The following is a 19,743-nucleotide window of genomic DNA, read 5'->3' as shown; positions in this document are numbered from 1 at the left end:
CCCAAAGGGTTGGAGGATTTGAAAAGTCACGAAGACTTTTGAAGTTGAAGAAACAGTAGGAACAGTAATTTCTACCGCAAGGAAGAATAGTTGGAAAATCTTGGAGTCAGAGAGACCATGTGAAATGTTTGTATAGCCCTGAAATGAGCAGTGTTGAAGATATGAATTAGATAGTGGCATTGAAAACAGACAGAAATGCATTGAGAAGATTGGAAAGGAACTGGGAAAGTGGGAGCAGCTGGGTTAGGTTAGATTGGCTTTGTTCCTGAAGAAGATTCTGAGATGACGCCAGACTTTCAGCTCAGCTGAGGTTCTTCACGTCAGGTAAAGCTTATTCTGATGAGAGAAGGAATTCAGCACCAGATAAGTTTAAGGTCTAGAAATGGAAGATAATGAGTCATGCGTCACTGCTTCAGGCAGCTCCAGGTGTCTGTTGGACATACACGTGGAGGTGCCCATTTTGTAGCTGGAAACGTGCATCTGGGCCGTAGAACAAAGCAGGAAATACAGTCACTCATTGAGCATGCAGGCTGTAGAGAGATGCTGGGTGAACTTCCTTGTACCTAGGGCAGGGGTGCTTGATTCTTTTTTAGGAATTGTTTTATTGAGAGTCTGGGGAATGCTGTTTCCCTGCCCCGCCCTGGAAGGTCTGGGGCAGAGCCCCGGGCGCAGAACGAGCTGGAAGGAGAGTGGCAGAGCAAACACGCAGCGGCCTGCACGGCTGTTACCGGTGGCTTGCTAGTTGCATTAATTCATTCCTCTTCTTCCTGCTCCTCACCCCCAAGTCTGAGTTGACATGTAAGGGTCCTCAGATTGAAGACTCTCCCTTTTCTGGAAGTTTGTGTGCATGTATTTGGGGCTTAGTTTGGTTTGACTTGGGTTTTTTGGACTTCTCTTGACTATTACAGGGTAAATTACTTGAGGTTCTCAAAATTTTGGGTAGTGACCTCTGTAGGTCACTTGGTGCCTTGCAGAGGCAAGCGGCTTCCACGTTAATCTTTGTCACTATGATTCTGTGCTGTTTTCACATAAGCCTTGAATATAATCAGGGAAGGATAATATATAGCTTCTTGGTACCCTCTTATAGTCACCTTTTCTATGCATGTATGAATTCATTTTGCACATGTTGGTAGGAATAGTTTCTTAAGTAATTACCACCAATTATATGACAACCCTTATAGAAGTAAAAGATTGATGGGCCAGTGAGTTACTAGTCCTGGTATTTTTGCTGATATATTTTTAAATATTCGGTCCTTATCTTAATGTTGTAGGCAAGATGAGATTTTTATAGTGATTTGATTAGACTCTGGTATCAGTCTAAACCCTTGACCCTTGACACGGTGAAGATATAATGTTGAAACAATAGCCATGGTGGCTTTACTGCCTAGAAATGGTTGGCTGTCTGCCGAATACTGAGCTTTGCATTTTATGTACATTATCTTTTTTAATTCTCAAAATAACCCAATGAGATAAAACATAATGTTTTCATTTGGGGGCAGGATGGATAGAGTGGAATGCTCAAAGAGCTGTAAGAAACCTCTCAGAGCCTCTAGCCTTCCCCTCCTGAATAAGGCACTTGCGTGTTACTCAGTGACGGTAGTCTGAGTAAAGCCAGTGTTGCCACATTTGAGCTTTGATGACCTTTAAAAAAATAGAACTGACTCTTGAATGAGGCGATTAGGGTTGCAGACTCCGTCATGCCGTCAAAAATGTGTGGTAACTGTTGACCCCACTCCCACCCCAGTTCAGCCTGCTGTTGACTGGGGATCCTTACTGATAGCATAAACCGGTGAGTGACACATATTTTGTATTTTAAATGTATTATATACTGTATTCTTATAATAAAGCAAGCTAGAAAAAAGAGAAAGTTTTTTCAAATTGTCACAAATCTCCAAAAATTTTCCAATATTTTTATTGAAAATAATGCATATGTAAGTGGACCCATGCAGTTCAAACCTGTGTTGTTCAAGGGTCAGCTGTAGATTGGCATATGGTTTGGGATTCTTTGCAACTAGATGATAAGGTCCATGTGCAGTTTCAACTTTGGACTATCTGGTATGGTATTTTTGCTATTGTTAGTTCAAGCATGCTTACTTGATTCAACCTAGATGTTACTTCTTGTAAAGTATATACAAATTGTTGTATTTATGTAAGGTGTTCACCTCTTTCTATTCACAAAAAGATAATCTAATGTGTGTCAGAAACTACTTAAAGAGGGACTTTGTCCAAACATATATGAGGTAGACAATGACTACTAATGGTAAGAGTATAAGATGACATCTCTTGGACTGTGAGACCAGCCCCTTTTCTAATGTCATACTGTAGCCTTAAAATAATTTTTTTTACCTTAGCTATCAGAGCAACATCTCTTTTCTCCCTTCCAATTGATTTGGAGGTTTTATTTGGGAGACTAGTAAGAAAATCAGTCCTCTTTTTTTCATAAATCATTCTAAAGCTCAGTGCTCTTACAAAAGTCTAACATTTCTGTGCTTTTTTGGATTTTAATATTGTCTCGTCCGTAGAGGCAGTGGAACCAAATTGAGTAAAACTCACATAATATGGGACTTCACTGCATTCTTAACAAGATTTGTCACTTTTTAAAAGCTTTACAGTTACTCCAGTTATGCAGAAGCCACAGTGAGAGTGTAATTTCTCGTGTGGTTAATTACAGCTGCATGTACTAGTGCATGACAAATGATAACCCTTTACATTAAGCCTTTCATTATTGCGATATTTCGTCTTATCTAAAACTTTAATTACTTCAGTTCCGTGAGATCTGTTGTGCACCAACGCTAATGAGCAGCTCTTTTCCTTTGAGCTTTTTAGAGTTTTACTGCTGTCAATGGTACTTGTCTGGAACTGGAAGATTTTGTTCTTGGGAGTAAAATGTTAATTTAATTGTCTTTTAAATGGTATCTCCAAAGAAAGGGAAAAAAATATTAAATTGCAAATACGTATGTTTTAAAAGATAGACCAATAGTAATGAGATTTCCCTGGGCTTGTAAAATGCCATTTGTTTGCTTTGAGGACAGGCAAATAAGGTGCTATGCAAAACACTATGTGCCTGTAGATAATGTTTAACTTGTATTTACAATCATGAGCAAACTCAAATTTAGTCGATTTACATGTGGAACAGTTTGAGTAAAATAACACTTTGCATTTTATGAAAGTTTTGGCATATTTTTAGTAGTTTTGGTATGAAATTGGTTGCCAAAATACATTTCTAAATAACTCTTGTGGCAACTCTGGGTTATTTCACTTGAAAATGTCTCCAAGGCTACTTTGAAAATGAAGGTGCCCTCCAAATTTGACATTCTTCTCTAGATTTTAAAGCATTTATTTTCATTAGCAGAAGTTAACTGACAAATGAACTCCTCCTGACCAGTAATATTCTGAAAAGGTGGGTGTTAGACATTCCTGATTTCATCTTTACTCCCTTGTACTCTAGATTCCCAGAGACTTCCAAACTTTCTGCTGTGCCAGTTTTAGTTTTGAAATGGCACCTTCATTATAGGTTGTTAATTAGAGAAGCTACAGTGCCTTTCATATATTCAGGTTGTAGAAAACTGTCTTAAAAATAGCTTTCCATCATTCAGCTTTACTTAATAAATTGAATGCTTTAGATCCCTATCTTATTTGACTTCCCTGGCCTCCTTTGAGTGCTTTCATAATGTCCAACTCTTTAATATCTCCTGTATATTGGTCTGTCAACTCTATCACCTGTTACCTCGGTTGTCAATTTAAAAGGCTTTTATTAACTTATGATAAGGAGTTATTGACTGAAAATCTGTTGTTTTACTGCTTCAGGTAACTTTTCTTTTGAACAAAAGGATGTCTTAACTTGATAATCCAAGGAGAGATTGTATTTCAGTGTAATTCAGTTCCTTTGTAATTCTGTGTATTTTACATTATGCATTAAAAAGCACTCTCCCAGGAAGGAACCCAGAGCATTACCTGACTACCAAAAGGGGTTCCTGGCACTAACAAGGTTAAGAATTCCTGTTGGAAGACTCCCCTTTGGGGTGAAATACAATAGAGCAGTGATTGACGATGTAAGAGAAGTCATCTAAGCCGGGTAACTCAAAACTCTCATATATCCCACTAGATGTGGCTCACTCTGTCAAACTGGTAAGGCTAGGCCAGCCAACTTCAAAAAATTAAACACATTAACTTTGGTTTTAGCTTCTTGATTTCTCCATTCCTCAGCTTTGCAAGAAAAAAATTGGCCACCATTTTTCTGTGACACAGAATCACCTGTGATACAAAACAGAGACACTCGGGTGTGGTAGGAAAGAACTTAACTATTGAATCACACTTGCTTAATCTTTCCAAGTTGCTGATTCTTCATCTATGATGTGGAAGTAATAATATGCACATGACCGGGTTTTGGAAAGAGTAAAGGAAACAAACCGACACAATGACACAATGTCTGGTACATTGTGGGAACTCTGTGGGTATTATTTTATGATACTGAAGATCTAAAATGAACCTTAATTGCATTTAGAGTTTGCTGGGTTTGGAGGGCTGGGGAATATGATGGAAGTGAGAAGTGTGGTCACTTTTCTTTCTGGAATTGGGTTGGGTGATTTTGTTGAATGAGGAAAAATTCCTGGAAGAGATAAGATTTTCTTTGGCAGAAAGAAAAATAGGTTACAGAATGTAGTTGCAAAAATAGTGTGAGAGGAAAGCTTGGACTGGGGAGGAAGAAAATTGAATTTAGAGTCTAGGCTTTGTGGACAGGAATGAATAAAGCAGACAGTACATGTCACTGAACTCATGATTTTCCTTAAGTTACCTGTTTTCAGAGCAGTGGAATTTTTCATCAGAGATAAATATGAAAAGAAGAAATACTATGATAAAAATGCTATAGCTATTACAAATGTAAGTAAAACCTTCATCCCTATTACCAACTGATGTTTGTTGAATAGATCTAAACTTTTATTTTTTATTTTGCAGTACAGCTCAGTATGCTAAGTACATAGTTTTTAACATTTAAATATTGGTGTATTTTGTCACATAATGATAATGAGCTCTCACAAAACAGAACTCTTGATTCAGAAAGGAGCATATTCTAAGAGTCTAATAACTAATAAATGTTATTTATTACGTTTATTCTATGAAATTTGTAAACAGATAAAGCCACTAACTGAAAAAGAGGACCAAGAATATTATTTCACAAGATTCTGAAAATAAATGGAAAAGAAAAAGGCAACTTTGTCTTCCCCTTAAGTTCTTTGGTGATCTGTCCGGTCATAAGTATATAAAGACGTGGCACTTTAATGGGTTATTATCAAGTACTTTGATACCTAATTGTTGAGACCTTACTGTAGTGAACAAATATGTTTTTTTTCCCCTTGATTAAACTTTACCATCCCAGATCATTACAGTTTAAGGCTAATTGTCTTATTGTTACAGTCATTGTTTTGGCCATTGATTCGCAGGTCAGTAAGCAAGCTATAAGCAATATAATTGTTTGCAGAGACAATAATTTCATCTTATTTTACATGCAAGCTGGGTTTTCCTTTTCAGTCTACATGAAGAAGCAATGTACTAAAAAATTCAAATGCTAACAAAGTAAGGACATTTTAATATATTGTCTTTGACCATGAAAGAAGCTTGTTTAAAAATGTTTGAAGTATCATTACTGTATATTTTGGAACAAAGTGCCTTTGTTTGTAGAGTTTATGTTGCATTTACAGTGGATGTAGGAGAGGAAATCTTTGAAAGATTGATACAATTTGACAATAATGAGAATGATATTCATAATATCCATAAAATTAAGTTTAGTTATAGCAGTTATGAGAAAAGGACTTTTAAAACATAAGTGACATATTTTTATGTGAAATTTTAAGAAATCATTTTAATATATTTTATAAAGCATACTGCTTTATGTCAAGTACCCTTATAAAAAATCCTAAATATTTTTGTTTTTTATTGTATATTTATAGTATTTTATTTCTTCTTGGCAACAATTTGGAAATTATAAAGTAATGTATAAGAAAACATTTATCTTGGATGATACCTGCTGTTATGGAATTATGTATTTTCCTTATATGCAATAATGGTATGTTTAGTTAAGATAATTCATTCATAAAGAGGTGTGTTCTGGAACAAAATATTTAGGATCAAATGTCATGATATCTATAACTTATTTTTAAATGGATCAGTGAAACCTGGTGACTGTCTTTTGTGTGAGTGTGAGAGCCCGCATGCCTGTAGAGAGAGAACAAACATTGCATAATGTTAACATTTGATGAATATTTGTGAAATTTATAGAGGTATTCTGAATTTTTTTGCAATTTTTGTAGGCTTGAAAATAAAAATTCCATGGTAAAAGACTATATTCTTGAGTTTACAACTGTATAATGAAAATTCAGAAAAGTTCACAAAAATCCCATTTAACCCAAAGGAAAATGAATTCCACCTGTTCATTTATAAGCAAAATAATGATTTTTTTAAAGTTTATATTCTAGCAAATTAAAAGTATTTCTTCCTCTTTTATGGCAACCAGTGTGCAAGTACTCATATATCATTAAAAATTACATTATATATTTAAATCTATAGTGTCTGTTCTTCAGTAATATATTGAACATTCAAATAATTTTTGATCACTTAATATAGTCATAGTCTCCTGGGATACTTAAAGACGACATAACCTTTACTTTCAAAGAGATTTAATTTCATAGTGGGAAAGAGACCAGGTTAAAATAATAAAACCTAATGTGAGACAAAATGCAAGTATTTTATATCTCAGGCACTTATGGAGCGCTTGGGCCCCCGCGGGGCTACCCAGCGGGGGGCGGTCTGGTCTGAGTGCCAGCTGCACTCTGAGGGGCGCGTTTCGACTGGCTGGTGACCTGGGTGCAGCTGGTTACCCCTTATTAAATGGCTCCAAATTGTTTTACCTTTATAGTTTTTCTGTCCCCTCCTGTTTTAAGCTGTCATTTTTTGGTGTTGCCAGTATGTGTCACTACTCCTATTTTCTTATTTTAAATAAGTATAAGGGTTTCAATGTGACCTTGTGTTTCTCGGAGGCAACAATTTCTCAACCTTTAAAAAAAAAAAACACTGATAAGTGTCTTGCCCTTCTGAAACAGACATTTCGTAAATGTTGTGGCAGATACAAAGCAATAAACTACAAGAAAACAGTGGCAAAGACTTTTTGCCATTTTTCTAAAATATTTCCCTCCTGCCTCCCAGGCCACTTAATGTGTCCATGAGCTAAGCCCCATGGGGATCCATCGTGCAGAGTAAGACACAGGTCAGGGTGCTGCTTCCTTCGTTCCTAGGGATTGCTTGTTTTGAAGAGTGGCTTCAGTGAACGCTTAAAAAATACGGTGTTTGGTCATATAAACATGGTACTTCGCGAAATCAGGGAGGGTTGTATGTATTGCTTTTATGGAGGGACCTTGTACAAGCCACATGTTTTTGAGGCTGTGTGGCACTAAAAGAATGAATTAAGGGAGTGGGCTTAAAAGGAAAAAGGAAAGTTCAGACAGAGAAAAAAACAAAGGAGAATATTTTCCCAGTAGAAATATACTTGCACTCTAATTTTTACTGGTTTATAGCCTCAAACAGCAAAAAGGTGTTTTATTTCTTTTGCATCTTTTAAAGCAACTGCACGGTGCTGGGTACCAGGGTGGGCGTATCACATCAGCCCTCATTCCCATCAGCCCTCAGTGCTTGCCTCTCTTGCTCCTGAAACCTGCACTAGCCTGTCATTTTGAAACTAGACAGGGAATGCACAGACCAGCTGTTGAAGTTCCCTTGGATTGTTCCTTCTCTTATTTATTCATTTAGTCATGCAACAAACAAATGTTATTGAATGTCTACAGGGCACTGAGATTGAAGTAATACAGTCTTTGTCCATTACTCTCAAACAGTATCACCATGTAATAGCCATGTACAGTGAGCTCTATTCTGAAGCAAAGCAGCATGTGGTAACTATTGTAATAGAAGAATGAAAGTGCTGTGGGAACACATAATTTCGCTAGCACTAATTAATTTCCATTGGGAGAACTCTTAAGAGAAGTACGTTTCAGATTATGTTTAATAGAAAAGTAGGATTTCCACAGAGAAAATAGGCTGAGTGTTGCTAATGCAGAAAGGACATTCCCGGCTGAAGGGACAGTTCATCCCATCTGTGCCAGAGCAGGTGAGTCGGAGAGAGTTCAGGCGTGCTGTCTGGTGTTTGGGTTGGTGAGTGGTCCGCAGGGCCGTCTTGTCTAGTGAGTGTTGAAGAGGGCTGTTGGGGGTGGGGGGCTGAGCAGGACAGAGTAAGGTTGAGGAAAGAAATCTTAGAAGGCAAATAGGGGTGGTATGGGGCACTTGATGCCAGCTTGCTCAGGATGTTCTACTTTTTTTTGAATAAGGGATGATTATTGTATTTGTTTTCTTTTCACCACTTAGCATATTGCTGGAAACCTAATGACTTAAAACAACACAGTTTTACTGTCTTACGGTTTCTATTGGTCAAGAGCCTGTGTTTGTGTTAGCTGAGTTCTCAGCTCAGGGTATCACCAGGCTGAAATTGAGAGTTGGCCAGGGGTGCAGGCTTATTTGAGGCTCAGTGTCTTCTTCCAAGATCGTGGTTGTCAGAATTCATTTGCCTCTGGCTGTATAACTAAGGTCCCATGTTCTTGTTAGGTATTGGATGGGGACCACTGTCAGTTCCTGGGGGCCCCATCAGGTACTTGCCAGATAACCCCATCCTCTGACAACACCACTCGCTGTTTACCTCTTCAGGACTAGTCGGGTGTTTGCTCTCACACTTCACATCTCTCATTTCAGGAAGGGCCCAGCCCCCCTTTAAGGGCCCATCTGATTAGGCCAGATGCACCCAGGTTAATCTCCCATTTGAGTAATCCATAATCAACGCTTTGGTGATCGTAATTATATCTCCACAATTCCTCCACCTTTGTTATATAACAACCTAATCAAGGGCATGAATGCATCATATTCACAGTGTAGAGAAGGGCAGTGTACAGCTGTATACACGGGTAGGAATTACGGTGGCCGTCTTACAGTTCTCCTTACCACCAGGATACAGGGTGACTCTGCCCTCTCTGGTTCTTAATTGAATAGTGGTGGGGAAATTTGAAAACCTTTACAGAAATTTGTCCTCTTTGTCCTCTTCCCTACTCCTTATTAACCAACAGTGCGCCACAACTGGAAGCACAATGATAAAATGAGATAGAAGATCTTGCATATTTTGAATAGATGAGGTGAAATTTGGCCAAATTGGTCTTTTCCATCAGCAGCTTGTCTCTCTCCTGTCTCCTTCCCTCTCTCTCTCTCTCCCTCCCTCATATATTTCCATCTTCATATTATTCATTTGCCATCACAGTGATCAAAAACAAGAAGAAAATCTGCTAGAACAGTAAAAAGGAAATTGAGTACATACTGGAGCTTGCAGCACCCAAAGATTTTAATTCTTCAGTATGAATTTCACATGAAATTACTTTGCCAATCAATTGCCATATAATTTATTACATAAAGGTTTAAAAATGATAAAATTTTCATTTGTTTTATATGTGTGTATGTGTGTGTATATGGAGAGATAGATATTTAGTAAAACTAAATCCATTATTTCAACTTAGAAATTATTGTAAAAACAATGTTTGTATATTATACAGCAATAAAAATTAGCACTAGTAATTAAGCACTGCTTACAAGTAACTGACAATTACATAATTAGTTCAGATACATGAGCAGTAATTTCAAGGCAGTGTGAATTGAATAAATTTTAGATGTAACAATTACATATATTTTGCAAGTTTTCCAGAATCTTACTCAGTGACTTACCCAAAGATTTTAAAGTTACTGTATTAATATTTAGGTTTCCTCCACTTATTCAGTGGCTATGATTACTTAGTACAGTCTATCAAAGTCTTTTAACTCTCCTACTGATTAGTTTAATTGATGGTATCTTTTGCATGATATTTCTGTTAGTCCAGTAAATTCAGCTTTTGTATCTAGTACATGCCATGGAATGTAATTGATATTGGGAGTCATCTTTTTTTAAATGATTTCTGGACTTCTGAAAACCTTGAGATTCACAATATATTGAAAGCTAATGAGACGTCTGCTTGAGAACTGCCATGTTAAAATCTCCACATAGAAAACATTCAAGAATTTCCAAAATGGTTTTGAAGCAATCTGTTGCTAGCAATTAAGCCATAAGGTATTTTTCAGTGATTATATATTTTTCAGTGTTTTGGAGTATCAGATATTATTGCATGATTATTCTGTTAGATTGGTATTTAAAAATTCATCAAGACAATAATGTGATCTTTTCTTGTAAAGATAGATTAATATTTTGCCTTATGGTTCTCAAGTGAGCATACTGGTGTTTCTGTAATCCTAATACCTTTTCAGAGTGTATTTGCTCACCTTGCCTTGGTAGGTGGGAGCTGGAAGCCTGTTTTGCCTGATCAGACTTGGTTTGGCAGGAGGGGAGTTGGGGCAGTTGCAGTGCTCTGGGAGTTTCTCCACGTGTAGTATACTTTGGTGGCAGCCTGGAGAAGAACCTCTGGGCTTAAGAATAATTGAAGGACTGACTCTGACTCATTTGTTCCTGAAGAATATCTTTACGGGGCCCTTCTGCATATTCTCCTGTGGATGGCGGATGGGGTGGGAGCTGAAGAGAAGTCAGTAGGGGACCTTCAACCATGATTGCTGGATTTGCTGATACCACCAATTTCCATTGAAATTTTCCAGGGTCAAAGTCTTGTCCTCTTTCTACATATAAAACAACTAGAATCCAGTGAAAAGGAATTAGTATCTAGTTATAAAATAAATTCTGAATGGCCCGTGACATCTCAGACTTAACAGATAACTTCTCAGATTACAGAACAGTGCTGGCAAGCCAGGGAATCTGGTCAGCGGCAGCCGCTGAGCCTGGGTTTCCTCTTGGTTCTGCCTCTGAGATGCTCTGCCCCTCCTCTTTTCCTGTAATGTTCAAAAGTAAGGAGACTTGTTGAATGCCAGGTGCTAAGGGTGGTGAACAGAATAGAAACAATGTCTGTCTCAGAGAACTCCAGTTGAACAAAGAGTACTGATAAGTAATCAGATCTTTACAAGATAGTGTGCGATGACTTGCCATGACTTCTGCAATAGGGAACATTATAGAAGGTGCTTTGGGAGCCCCTCAAGTGGCTGTTTCACTCAGACTGGAGGGATGAAGGAGTACTTCCTGGGGGAGACAGTGTCCACGCAAAGCGAAGGGATGAGTAGGGACTAAGAGGAGAGTGGATACTTCATGCAGAGGAAGCAGCAGAGCAGATGGAGAGCTGGGCGAGGAGGTGTGTGTGCTGGGCAGCGTGTGGCCAGGGCAGGGAAGGGTGGGGAGTAACGCAGTGACACCTGTGGCCTGGTTAAGGAGTTTAGACTCTTATAAAAAAGTATGTGAACGACTTAAGTCTTATAAGTAGGGACGTGCCGTGATCAGTTCTGCATTTGAGAATTTCATGTTTGGAGAAGAGCGAGACCTGGGGCAAGGAGCCCGGTCAGGAGGACTAGTCCAGGTGGCCGTGGGGGTGGTTTTGAGAGATTCAGAAGAATACTCAAGAACACCTAGTTTTGCTTGCCTCTATTATTTTTCTCCTTCCCCTGCCTTCTTTTGTTTTCCCCCATTTGTCTCTGTGCTCTGTAGTGTCTCTTGCTTCAGTTGTCAGTGTGTTGACCTCTGTTTCTTCATTCCTTGCTCACGTAAAATATACCCTATTCGGCTTTTAAAATTTTAGGTATGATTTATGTACAATGAAAGGCAGACAATTTAAGATACACTGCTGTGAGTTTTGACAACTACGGGCCCCTGTGTAGCCACCGTCATGATCTGCACACAGACCTTTCCTCACTCCTAAGTGTTCCTTTGGGCATCTGGCCTCTCACCCGAGCCCAGGTGGCTGGTCTGCCTTTTATCACTGTAGAGTATGTTTGTCTTTCCAGAGTTCCATGTGGATGGTAGCACACACTGAATACTCTTTTGTGTCTGTCTGGTTTCTTTCAGTATTTGGGAACTTCATCCCTGGTTTTGTGCATACTGTTAGACCATTCCTTTTTTATGGCGGATGGTGGTTCAGTTTATGGCTGTACGATCGTTTATCTACTCACCTGTTAATTTGTCCATTGACTTTACTACTGCGTAAGTCTTTTTCCCCCTAATTGAAACAATATTAAAAATTTGTTTTGGCATTAAAATGCTTTGTCAAATTAAAATATTTATTAAGTAATTTTTTATTCCTGATTGAGTTTTAAAAGTGGCCAAGTCAGTTTATCATCTTCTCAAAAGGAAAACAGTTATAAATTATCTTGAATTAATAGCTCTGAATATAACTAAATGCCCATATTCCTCTTTCATGTTCAGCTTTTACATGAATTTGGGCAAAGAAGTCTTTGTGATACAGGTTATTATCTCAAGTGGTTTTATGTGCTTTTTCTTAATATCTTGTTTTTCTCTATAAAGTGGCAATTCAAGATTTCTAGCAAGTAAATGTCCAACAGGATAAACGAAGCTTTGAAGCCAAGCTAAATTATGTTGCAGTTTGACTTTTTAAATATTTTCTTCTATGTGTATTTTACATTAGGAGTCATTAAGTGGCTAGTTTGCACAATTATAACAGAGACAATAAATGTGCAAGGAAAAATATCCCTAAAGTTTATGGTCCTGAGTTGTGATTCGAGAATTACAGCCATAACTAACTTAATAACAAGCAGATTGAAGGCGGACTTGTCATCTCACAATGTTATTTTGACATTACATGATGACCTTTCTATAATAGCACCTGTTACTTTTAAAAATTCCTCATAGGCACTGTTGATATGATAGAACAATATAGAGATGTCAGTTTTATGGCTTCAAAGATCTGTACATTTTGTAAACATATTACACTTATAGTTTGGCAGTACAGAGATCAGGAAGAGAATGCTTCCATTAAAGTGATCAACTATGCATGTAGAAATTGGGTTGGAAGACGTGTGAAAGGCTTTTAGATGAAATCTGGTTTTGTGTATAAATTGCCTCTACTGCATATGTAACTTTCATAATGCTTCGGGGGTAATTTAGCAAGTACAGCAGTGGGAATGGTCTCTGTGCAAACTGATTTTAAGGAAGGAAGTGTATAAATGGCTTTATGGTAAGTCTGTCTGCTGCTCAACTGTTATACTGCATTAATCAACTATTTTCTTCCTGCCTTCTTTCTGTTTTCTTACACAGTTGATTAAAACTTTAATTAACTTTTACTATTTCAGCTGTTTTACTATCCATTCTTAAAACAGTTATAAGTAAAAATAAAAACTCATTTGTGCTTGCCTGCTACTTGGAGCAATGTGTCTTCATGCCTCAGAGCATTATTATTTCATTAACCGACTGAAAGTGAACCCTCACGGAAGCTTATTTTTCGAATCCTTTTGGTACACTCTTGCCGAGTACATTTAACATTTTATTTCATAGTGAAATCCATTTTAAATCAGATACTATTCTTCAATAAATACTTTCACTTTTAGAAATTTCAGATGGGCATTTTAAAAAAGCAGTACTTCTTGGTGCATTATTTTCCTCTGTTAACATACTTCTAAGTGCTTCTCTATCTCAGAAATGTACAGGGTTTTGTTTCTTACCTGTACCTATCAATTCTGATTACCTTTGTGGTTTTTTTTCTTCCTGAATTCCAGATTTCCTCCTCTGATGCTCCTCTTCAGCCTTTGGTATCCTCTCCTTCTCTACAAGCTGCTGTGGAAAAAAACAAATTGGAGGTATGGTGGTGTTTAGCCAGCCACATTATATTGCATTCAGTGGTCAGTTAACTTCCTTTCAGAGTGGGCCATAATTTGGGAGTGCTGTAATAGTTGTTTACATTTTAAATGGTCTCCAGTATTAAATACATTAAATATAACACCTTCTAGAGTATTTTCCTTTGCTATAGGTCGGATTAATGGGCTTTATGTTTAATTTGAGTGACCGATTTACTGATATCATAGAGATATCTCAACATTTAAGAAGCAATTAGTTTTTTGTTGTTTTCATTGCTACCTTATACTTACAGGAACTTTTTAAGTAGTTGCTGTTGAATTCCGTGATCTATTTAGGAAAATCTTTGATTAAAGTTTTTTTTAATGATTCTGTTATTATAAGCACTAGCAGAAAGTTACTGTCACTTCTCTTTTAAGGAATAGTAAGCACTATATAGAAGCAGTGTATGTTATATGGAATCTTAAGTTTAGAGTCATCAGTGATAAGTGTTTGAATGTGTTTGGGGTGGCGGAGGTTAGGGTGCATGATCCCACCATTATGGATTTTTTAAGTCATCCCTGAGAACATTTGAGGGTTTTCATTTTTTATTTTTACTCTTTAGTTTTCTCTTTTGTTATACTGAACTTAAAGAATTAGTTTGAGACGCTCTTTCAGCTGACACTTTTTCTTTGTCTACTCCTTGATAAATGTTGTGCTAGACACGGAGGACACAAAGGTAAGGTGTAGGTCCTACCTTTGAGAAGCTTATAGTGTAAGGGTGGAAAACATACATTTACAGAGGTTTCTAATGTAATGTAGTGTGTGCTCTGATACACACTTGCTGTACTATTAATACAGGAGGCATGTTTTTGATACATCTTAAATTCTTAAACTAGCTTTAAGGACTGGGATGCATCCAAGTAGAGAAAGCATCTTGTGAGGAATCCTGTGGGCAAAGTGGGATATTCGCAGATTTGTAAGTGGAATGGCATGACTGGAACATGCATAGGACAGGGAGAGAAATGGGAGAGTAGCCTTCTGAAGTAGTTAGGTCTCCGTTCTGAGGGCCCTGGCACTTCTGTGATGAGTTTTAGGAGCAGGAGGGGTAACAGGAACTGATTTTCATGTCATAACACTGGTCCTCTGTGTCTGTGGAGAGTGAATTTTATGCTGATGGGTGTGGAAAAGGCTTGAGAACCTGTTGCTCTGATCCATAAATAAAATGATGGGGACATGTGCCAAAACAGAGGCAGAGGGAATGAAAGGAGAGTTTAATTCTAAGAGATCTTGAGGAATCTTGAGAATCTTTGGGATTAAGTAATCACTGGATTGTGGAGGTGCTTTGGGAAGCCTTGATGACTCCCGGTTTTTGGCTTGAGCATCTCAGCACATAATACACTATCCAGTGAGAAAAAGTTACTAAAGCTTGAGTTAGAAGTTGGCTGTGGTGGTATGAGATGGCTGGGGATATCCAGGTGTCTGGCGGGTGTCTGGATGTGAAGGTCTGTAGCCTTGAGGAAAGGTGGAGACTGAGAGGCAGCCCCGGGGGTGTGCTGAGTAGCGAGAGGAGAGCCGGGAGAACACGCGAGCTGACTAGTCAGCAGAGTGGGGGGGTCCCTAAGGAGCCTGTGGGGTTGGTTTGTCTTGGATCAGTACCCTGGCCCCGGAGGAAGCACTGTCGTAGCCTGGAGCTTGCCATGAGAAGGTAGATGCCAAAGGCACATTTGCTCTTTTCAAAATTTGCCCAGAAGCTGTGCTGTCACCTGGGGAAAAGGGTGGAAACCCTCAAATTACACTTTTGTTCCATGTGATTCCTGCCTCCAAATCTTAGAAAGTAGTGGACATGGGCAGTTCAAGATGGCAGAGTAGGAAGACCCTGAAGTCACCTCCTCCCATGGACACACTGAATCTATAGCAGCTACATATACAACAATTTTTTTTCCCTGAAATAGACCTGATAACTAGGTGAACAGCTCCTCCAGAAACGGGATAAAAAGGCCACATGCAGATGGGTAGAAGTCACAGAGACATGGTCTTGCCAAAACCCCACCCTCTGAGCTGCGACCCACAAGCAGGAGCGATTCCACAAAAAGGGAGCATATATCTGAGGAGCAAGGGTTTCAGGCCTCTCATCAAACACCCCAAGCGTTGGACCTGCACCAGAGAGAAGAGCCCCCAGAAAGTCTGCTTTGAAAATCAGTGGGCTTAAGTCCAGCATACCCAAAGGGCAGAGACACTGAGACTTGACTCTTAAAGGGCTCGTGCGCAGACTCACCCACCCAGGGACCCAACAGAAAAGCAGCAAGTTAAGAGTGCGTAGCCCGAATGAGGAGATACTTGACTAAAGCGTCCGCCAGGGGGCGTGTCTGCTAGAATTCTCCCTTGGGACAGAGGTGCTGACAGGCACCATTTTTGCCCTCTCCCCTACCTTGCCAGCCCTATTTGCCCTGCCCCTACACCCTTCTGCCACCCCAGCCTGACAAACACTGCAGCCCTGACGTGATTTCATATATTGAAAACCCTAAATACTTAACCAAAAAACTTTTAGAACTAACTAATGAATGTAATAAGGTGGCAAAATAAAAAATTGATAAAAACCTCGTGTTTTTATATGCTAACAAGCCATCAGAAAGAGAAAGCACGAAAGCAATCCCATTTACATTTGCACCAAAAGTAATAAAATATTTAGAAATAAACTGAACCAATAATGTAAAGAGCTGTACACCAAAAAATACAATGTATTGATGAAAGAAAATTGAAGAAGACACAAATAAATGGAGAGATGTCCCATGCTCATGGATTGGAAGAGTTAATGTTAAAATGTCCGTATTACCAAAGCAATCTAGATTCAGTGTATTTCCTATCAAAATCCCAGTGACATTTTTCACAGAAATAGGACAAACAATCCTAAAACTTACATGGAAGCCCAAAAGATCCCAAATAGTCAAAGCAATCTTGGGAAATACGAACAAGCTGGAGTTGTCATGCACCGTGATTTCAAAGTATATTACAAAGTTCAAGTGATCAAAACAGTATGATACTGGCATAAAAACTGACACAGAGATCAAGGGAGCACAACAGAAAAAACAGAAATAAATCCATGCATATATGATCAGTTAATTTACAGCAAGTAAGGCAAGAATGTATAAGTAGGAACAGACAGTGTCTTCAATAAGTGGTGTTGGAAAAACTGGACAGCCATGTGCAAAAAAATGAAACCGTACCAGCATCTTACACCATACATAAAAAACTCAAAATGGCTTAAAGACTTGCATGTGAGACCTGAAACCATAAAGCTAGAAAAAAACAAGTGATAAATTCCTTGACATTAGTTTTAGTGATTTATTTTGGATCTCCAATGGCAAGGGCATCAAAAGCAAAAATAAACAAACTGAAAAGGTTCTGCGCAGTGAAGGAAACCTTCACGGACATAAAAGGCAGTGTAGTCACTGGGAGATGGTATTTGCGAGCCATAAACCATATAAAGAACTCGCACAACTCAATAACCCCTCCCTCCAAGAAAAAGCCAATTAAAAAAATGGGCAGAGGATCTGAGTAGACATTTTTGCAAAGAAGACATACACATGGCCAACAGGCACATGAGAAGATGTTCAGCATCACTAATCACCAGGGAAATGCAAATCAGAACCACAAAGAGGTGTTGCCTCACACCTGTTGGAATGATTATCATCAGAAAGGTAAGATAGCAGGTGTTCATGAGGATGTATAGAAAGGAGAACCCTTGTGCAATTCCACATCTGGGTATATATCCTAAGAAAAGAAAAACACTGGTGTGAAAAGATACATGCACCTCCATGTTCATTACAGCGCTGTTTACAATAGCCAAGATACAGAAACAACCAGTGCATCCATTAGTGGATGAATGGATAAAGAACGTGTGTGTGTGTATACATATACTAAGCCATAAAAAAATGGAATTTTCCCAAATATTTATGACAGTGGACCTGACCCTTGAGGATTATGCTAAGTGAAATATGTCAGATAAAGACAAATACCATATGATTTCACTTACAAGTGGAATTCAAAAAAAAAAACCCACAAAATAAAACAAAACCCAGATTCATAGATACAGAGAATGTTGCCAAAAAGGAGGGGTTAGGGGAGGGGTGCAAAATGGATGAAGGGGATCAAGAGGTACAAACTTCCAGTTATAAATAAGTCTTGGAGATGTAAGGTACAGCAGAGAGGCCGTAGTCAACAGTAATGTGTATTATGTATCTTTATATGGTGACAGGGCAATGATCTACTGTGTTGATGATTTCGCAGTGTATACTGCGAAAAATGTGGAATCATCACGCTGTACACTGAAACTAGTATGTTCTTTATGTTAATTATACCTTAATTAAAAAAAGAAAGCAGTGGTCTAATTCAGTGGTCTCCAAAGCCTGATGTCTGTACCATTAGACATTAGGGACACCCCGGGCAGTCCATTTAGAATGTCTGTTCATGCTTTTTTTCTTATCCTTTTAAATTTTCAATATTTATGTTTTTATAGTATGCATAATGCAGTGCTATATGTGCTTTATAAATAAATTTATACATATGGCAGAGTATGCTTACAACTCTATAAGATAGGAGTATATAATCAGAAATTTTGGAGACTGTATCAGTAATTAAATCACTCAAGTTAGTTTGATTATAATAAACCCAATATGTATTTTTCTCTGTTTGTAGGGCTTGAACATTTATTTCAGCTTTATTATGCAGGAGGTCTTCAATTTCACTGTTATCATTTGTATAGATACAGCAACCAAGTTTCAGAAACTGCTGTTTTATACCAAACACAGCTATATTTTGTTCTTGCTTAGAATGTTTTAAACAACTTAGGTTCCCACAGTACTCTGATCTTTCAGCAGCTTTTGATTCTAAATATGGGAGTCATCTGTGGGTCAAACAGTATGATCTGAGTTTAGAGCCCATGTTTTTAATGGTACTTCAAAGCTGGCGTCATACTACTACTGTTGGAGTCAGAGTGGATGGCAGCCATATTTTGACAGCTGAAATTCCAGTGTTAAAGAGCATTGGTTTGTGCTTTCCCTGTATTAAAAACACAGCTAATTTAGTTCACTTTTGGTGATTTCTTATGTGCCCACCATTTGCAGTGATTAGAAAGATGGGCTTCTTTCCCAGTGTCATGACAAGGGCTTCCTTAAGAAATAATAGCTTTGAGAAGTTATAGAACAGTCATCCCCAGCATGTTGGTGAGAATGTTGAATGATAATGCTTTCTTCACCAAACCTGACTAATAGTATCTAGAAAACATTATTATATATAAAGGATTTTGCACATCTCATTTATTCTTCACTTATTAAGTGGGAATACTAATATTTACCTCATAAAGTTGTGATTAAATGAGTCAAAAAGTCTGGCACATAGTAAGGGTTTAGTAAGATCAGCTGTTGTACATTATGACGACGATAATCAGCAGCAGTACTCCACTGAGCAGCCGTGAGGCCTGAGGCTTCAGAGCCCGTGCTCCGTCGTCCCTCAGCCCACCACTGATCGCCTGGGTCACTTTGTGCCTTACTGTCCTAAGGTTTTGTTTCTTCATTTGTAGAACAATAATAATGACTTTGTTTTCTGACAGTTATTTTATAGATGAAATTAGAAAATATGGTGCTTATCACAGTATCTGGCCCATAGGAACTTCTATTATATGTCTCACATTATGGCCTAGGAACTGCTGGATTATCTTCCCTCATTTATAAATAGCAAAAGTTCTAATCTTGAGAGAGTTTGTCAAACACCATTTTAGAGACACAGGTGCAAATGCATCCTTTAGGCATTTGACTTAAGTTTTGTGTGTTTATCACTCTGCCTTGCCTGGGTCCGCCAGCCTATCTTTGCGTGTTTGCTGCTAGGACACTAAGGTCTGGGCCAGTGCTCAGTCGCAGTGGCCATCTGGGCCCAGGTCTCTGCACATCTCTGCTCCCTAAATGCCTTGTGAATGCTCTTTGTTTAAACCTTTATTTAATTTTCCTTTTGGGGAC

General features: G+C 38.4%; 1 protein-coding gene across 10 annotated transcripts in view; it reads left to right on the top strand.

Moving 5' to 3' along the window:
* SMAP1 (small ArfGAP 1) overlaps positions 1–19,743 on the top strand; it is a 198,570-nt gene that overhangs the window by 127,597 nt on the left and 51,230 nt on the right. For 6 of the 10 annotated variants that reach the window (XM_036916212.2, XM_036916211.2, XM_057494061.1 and 3 more), the window contains 2 exons: positions 4,806–4,881; positions 13,675–13,755. In XM_036916212.2, the coding sequence (XP_036772107.2) occupies positions 4,806–4,881; positions 13,675–13,755 (157 nt within the window). The remainder of the gene's footprint in view (positions 1–4,805; positions 4,882–13,674; positions 13,756–19,743) is intronic. The other 4 variants (XM_036916216.2, XM_036916215.2, XM_036916213.2 and 1 more) reach the window with 1 other exon arrangement.

Source organism: Manis pentadactyla, chromosome 16, assembly GCF_030020395.1.
Source record: "Manis pentadactyla isolate mManPen7 chromosome 16, mManPen7.hap1, whole genome shotgun sequence".
NCBI classification, from domain to species: Eukaryota; Metazoa; Chordata; class Mammalia; order Pholidota; family Manidae; genus Manis; species Manis pentadactyla.
This window is presented reverse-complemented; position numbering and strand designations above follow the sequence as displayed.